The 4896-nt window shown below is 28.7% G+C and overlaps 1 protein-coding gene across 1 annotated transcript; it reads right to left on the bottom strand.

Annotated features, from left to right (window-relative positions):
* Nucleotides 1–269: 269 nt before the first annotated feature.
* On the bottom strand, nt 270–4298 carry LOC112727661 (cytochrome P450 93A3). Its single transcript, XM_025777518.2, has 3 exons — nt 3766–4298; nt 1875–2305; nt 270–1111 (listed from the first exon to the last, which is right to left on the bottom strand). Exons 1-3 carry the CDS (start codon nt 4250–4252, stop codon nt 473–475), a joined length of 1557 nt encoding a protein of 518 aa, XP_025633303.1. The 5' UTR covers nt 4253–4298; the 3' UTR covers nt 270–472.
* Nucleotides 4299–4896: the final 598 nt, after the last annotated feature.

The following is a 4896-nucleotide window of genomic DNA, read 5'->3' as shown; positions in this document are numbered from 1 at the left end:
TGGTGCGCTAAGAAATGGTGTCAAAATAAATCATGTTGCTGATGGCTCGGCTGGAGATGAGATAGATGTTACTATAGTTCATATTATGTCTCTTGTACACTCCACTTAGTGTGTTGAGCTCGCTTCCTTTCAAAAAAATATTCATAAAAGAAATATACACATAACAATACACTTTAAACACTTACCATTATTTTAAGAGATTTTAAACATCTTTCTCACCCACATACACTTTTTCTGTTCATCCTTAGATTTAATTATTAGTATCTAAATAAACACAAACTTGAATGTTGGTTCAAATCAGATAAATTATTTTTTGTTTACATTTTCTCCTTGGCTAACATATGAGAAGAGCATATTGAACTCTATTTTATTGCACACTGGACTACATACATTTCACAATTTCTTTAACATTTTAGGTAAGTCCACATATACTTTATTCACTAATAATTAAGATACAGAAACTAAATATTATCTAATCAAATGAAAACCGAGTCTTCTCAAAAGGACAGAGTCTAACCACAGGAATACACAACAAGGGATGTGCCCTAGGAAGTGCCATTCCAGGCCCTTCCTCCATATCAACAATCCCATTATTACCCTTCCATTCAAAGCACTGAATCATAGCAGCCAACGTTGTATGAACAACATTCAAAGCCAATGCAGCACCAGGACAACTCCTTCTCCCAGCACCAAACGACAACAACTCAAAATTCTGTCCCTTCAAATCCAACTCACTCTCTCCCTCTTCATTCATGAACCTCTCTGGCATGAACTCAAGTGGCTCCTTCCAGTAACTTGGGTCCCTCCCAATACTCCAAACATTCACAAACACAGTGGTTTTTGACGGAATATGGTATCCATTAACGCTGCAATCTTCAGTTGATTGTCTCACAATTAAGGGTCCAGTTGGGTGAAGCCTCATTGTTTCTTTTACTACGGATTGAAGATAGGGAAGATTTTCAATATCTGATTCCTCTACCAATCTGTTCTTACCAACTATTGAATCGATTTCTTCTCTTGCCTTTGACATCATTTCTGGGTGGTTTATTAACTCAGATAATGCCCATTCTATTGTAACTGCCGATGTCTCTGTTCCAGCACCAATCATGTTCTGCCAAATGTTTTGATTAATTACTTCAATTAATTTTCCACTTTACTATATTAAAGCATCATATACAGATTGATTTGTTCTTATATATCCAATATTTTAATACATGAATTGCGTTATTTGTGTAGATGATCATGTGCAGGACACAATATTTACCATTTGATGAGATATAGAATTTACATTATTGGAGTGATCTCCACACCCAATTAGTATAAAATAAGCAATCAGATATTTTTATGTAAAGTTAATATTTAAAAATTATTAGATGATTTAATAAATTTAATTAAATTATAATCTAACAATTTTCAATTATCAATTTTATACGAGGACAACTGCATATAAATTTTTAACTTAAGTAAAAGGCAAATTGTTTGGGTTATTATTGTATTAAGAAAGAATGCAAAATTAGATGATTGTTGACTAAAAAGAGAGTTGATTTTTTTCATTTTTTTAAAATAATATGTAAGTTAACATAATATTTTATGTAAAAATATATATCTTTCTATTTATTTTGTTAACATTCTCTTATGTATTTTTAATGTTTTCAAGATAATATATTATAATTTAGAATAAACACCCTAATTTAGCACTCAAAGAGTTTCATATCGAATATTTTAATTTTTAATTATTTTTTTTTTAATTTTCAAAAATAAAATTTATTGGTTGAACAAAAATGTCCCTTATTTAATATATATTACTATATAGAGTGTATAAAAAATATAATAGAAGTAACATTTTTTTAATGAAAATATCTATTGTTACTTACCATAATGAAGGCTTTAATATTTTCTCTTGTTAATCTAATCTCAGAACTTTGATCAGCATAGATATCAAGCAAAACATCAAGCAAATCCTTCACTGCTTCATCTCCAATAATAGTCTTTCTATTCCTTCTTGCATCTTGATGCTCCTTCATGATCCTCTCCATTATAGCATCATACCTACTCCTAACACTCTCAAGCCTCTTTCCAAACCCTTGCAAATCAAACATCTTCACAAACCACAACATGTCTCCCAAGTTGAACTTTCCACCAAGCTCAGTCATCTCCTTCACAAGCTCAATGAGTTGGTGGCCTTCACCTCCAACATCACAACACCTCCTTCTCAAAGCCATCCTTGTGATTATGTTGTTTGCTACCATAGCTAGCTCTGACCCAACATTCACCTCTTCTCTCATCTCTGCCTTTTTCATCATACCTATGTTACGCAAATATGAATACAACATTGTTGATGAGTGGTGCTTACTCTTACATACTCAAAGTGTAAAGAGAATACACACAAGGAATAAAAATAAACAAAAATGCTATTTGTATGCTAAAATTAGCCACTAAAATCAGCCACCAATGTATTTATGTATAAATACATGTGTAGTTTAATTTATTTTCAATGTGTATTTATATTCTAGTATATATTTTATACTGATGGCTGACTTTAGTAGCTGATTTTAGTATACACGTAATATAATACATATGTTATGAATTCTATTTTTGTCTTATTTTATTGTAAAATTAATTTTTGCCCTTCTCTAATATTCCATCTAGTTCCACCCACCAATCTGAATATTGTCCTTATTGAATACCATATAGTACGATTTATGTATCATTTAGTAGTTGGAATAATAAGATAGAAATAAAGACACAGATTCAAAATGCATTTAAAATTAAAATTAAAGATTATTAGAACAAGACATTTTATAGTGTGCTCTAATATACAAATTTTTGCATCTTATATTTTATAAGATTATGCTTGATTTCATAAGATACGAATAAAAAGATATAAAATACAGAAATATATTTGAACATAGAGATAGGTATATATACATGTCATGTTGTGTCTAATAATGACACAAATTTTATGTATTTAATTTATATACTTTTTAAAACCTACAATAGAGATGACATACAATTTTTTTTTCTACTTTTTATTACTCTATATTTGTATTCTGTTTTTGAAAGTAAATGCATACTATAGATTGAAAAAAAAAAAAACATTTTTTTCTCTCTCCCTTTATATTTACGTCTTATCTTAACTATATAACATAGGTTAAATAAATTTTATAAAAAATTGGTCACGAATTTAAAAAGATTAGAATAATGGTATTTAACACAAATATGAGTAATATCAGGAATTAACTTTTTCTTTAATCAATATTAATAAAATATTTTAAAATTATTTTATTTATCTTAAATTCTAACCATTAAGTCATAAATTTTTAATCTTAAATTTTCAATTATAAATATTAAATCTAAAAAAATATGAGAATTTTTAAAATTAAAAATGACTAACTAAAAGTCATTTTTTCTGTATTTTATCTACAAATATTAGAATAAATAATATTTATCTAAAAGATAAAGTGACTCTTCATAATTCGAAATCTCTAACCATTTAAGTAATTAGTCTAATCGGTCTCAACCATTCAAATAATTGAATTAAGTGGTCCCTATAAATAGTGATCTATTGCTTGATAATAATACGTCAAAAATCGCTTTTAGACTAATTACTTAAATGATTGGAGACTAAATAGTATTCTTTGACGTGTAGAAGACTATTTTATCGTTCGAATCAATGGTAAGGAATTGAAAAAAGCGTTTATTCTCAATATAATTGGTAAGATATGTAATATTAAAAATAAAGTATATGTGCATGTATAATCAAACCCGTCAAGAATAGCCTTATTTCCTGAGCTCTAATGGGAAGGTGCTGTTGGAGTATACGGCCACCAAGGAGTTCAGTCATACAAAGCTTCTTCATGAACCTCCAATAAGGTCCATAAGGTGCCAAAACAAAATCCGAGGAACCATATGTGATGTAATCAAGGTTGGTCCTCTTAGGTCGGTTCAAGAAGCATGTTTCATGGGTTTTGAGGCATTGCCTCGCCATTTCAGGTGAAGAAACAAGGACACAAGCCTTTGAACCAAACAAGAGATAAACCAAAGGGCCATAACTTGTCGAGATCTTATGAAATGATTGGTGAGGAAGCTTCCTTAGAAGGTAGAGATGTCCTATGATTGGAAGGGCTATAGGGCTTCGTGGAAGGTTTCGTGACCTGTTATTTATGCCATGTTTGGTGAAGATTACTCGTAGAAACAAGGTTGAGGCTACCCAAATGAGAAGTAATAGGGAATAGGTACCAAAATCAGCCATTGATGATGTTTGAAATTCAAATGTGTATGTGAGCGAAGAACCTATAGTTTTAGCTATTCTTATATAGTGGCCAACTAGAGCTATTACAACATATGTTGAACATTTTTTTTAAGTTTATACTAAGTAATCAATGATTTTTTTGAATAATATGAATAATGGACTATAAAATTAGTCTAATTTTAGTAAAATATATTACATTCCAAATTATTCATCTAAATTTTAATATTAAAATAATTATCTGTACATTTAATAAATTGAACATCTAATATATTCATTATTCATATTATTTAATATTTTCATTATCTATCTATATTCTTTTTTAAATGATTTATGTTAGATGCCGTTAATTATATGCATTTTCATTCATTAATGATCTAATTTTCTTGTGGATAACTAACTAAATTAAACAAAGCTTATCTATTTAATGAAGCCAATCTTATTTGTGTGTTAGAGTTTTTATTTATTTATTTATGGTACTCAAGGATTAAGTACAAGACTTCCAATAAAACATACTATTTATATACTCCAATTAATTACGTGTTTATACAGTAATGTATGTGATTGGATTAATGATAAAAATATTTACAAAATAAAAGAATTACTATGTACACCTTAAAATTTAATTATTATTTATTTGTGTATAA

This window comes from Arachis hypogaea, chromosome 12 (genome assembly GCF_003086295.3).
Source record: "Arachis hypogaea cultivar Tifrunner chromosome 12, arahy.Tifrunner.gnm2.J5K5, whole genome shotgun sequence".
Classification (NCBI taxonomy): domain Eukaryota; kingdom Viridiplantae; phylum Streptophyta; class Magnoliopsida; order Fabales; family Fabaceae; genus Arachis; species Arachis hypogaea.
This window is presented reverse-complemented; position numbering and strand designations above follow the sequence as displayed.

What these genes read in the sequence shown, in the direction of transcription:
- LOC112727661 (XM_025777518.2), bottom strand. Translation starts at nt 4,252, where the DNA reads ATGGCTGATTTTGGTACCTATTCCCTATTACTTCTCATTTGGGTAGCC. An exon ending in AATAAGGCTATTCTTGACGG is followed by an intron (nt 2,306 to 3,765) that starts GTTTGATTATAC and finishes TGCGTAACATAG; the next exon opens with GTATGATGAAAAAGGCAGAG. An exon ending in ATATTAAAGCCTTCATTATG is followed by an intron (nt 1,112 to 1,874) that starts GTAAGTAACAAT and finishes AACATTTGGCAG; the next exon opens with AACATGATTGGTGCTGGAAC.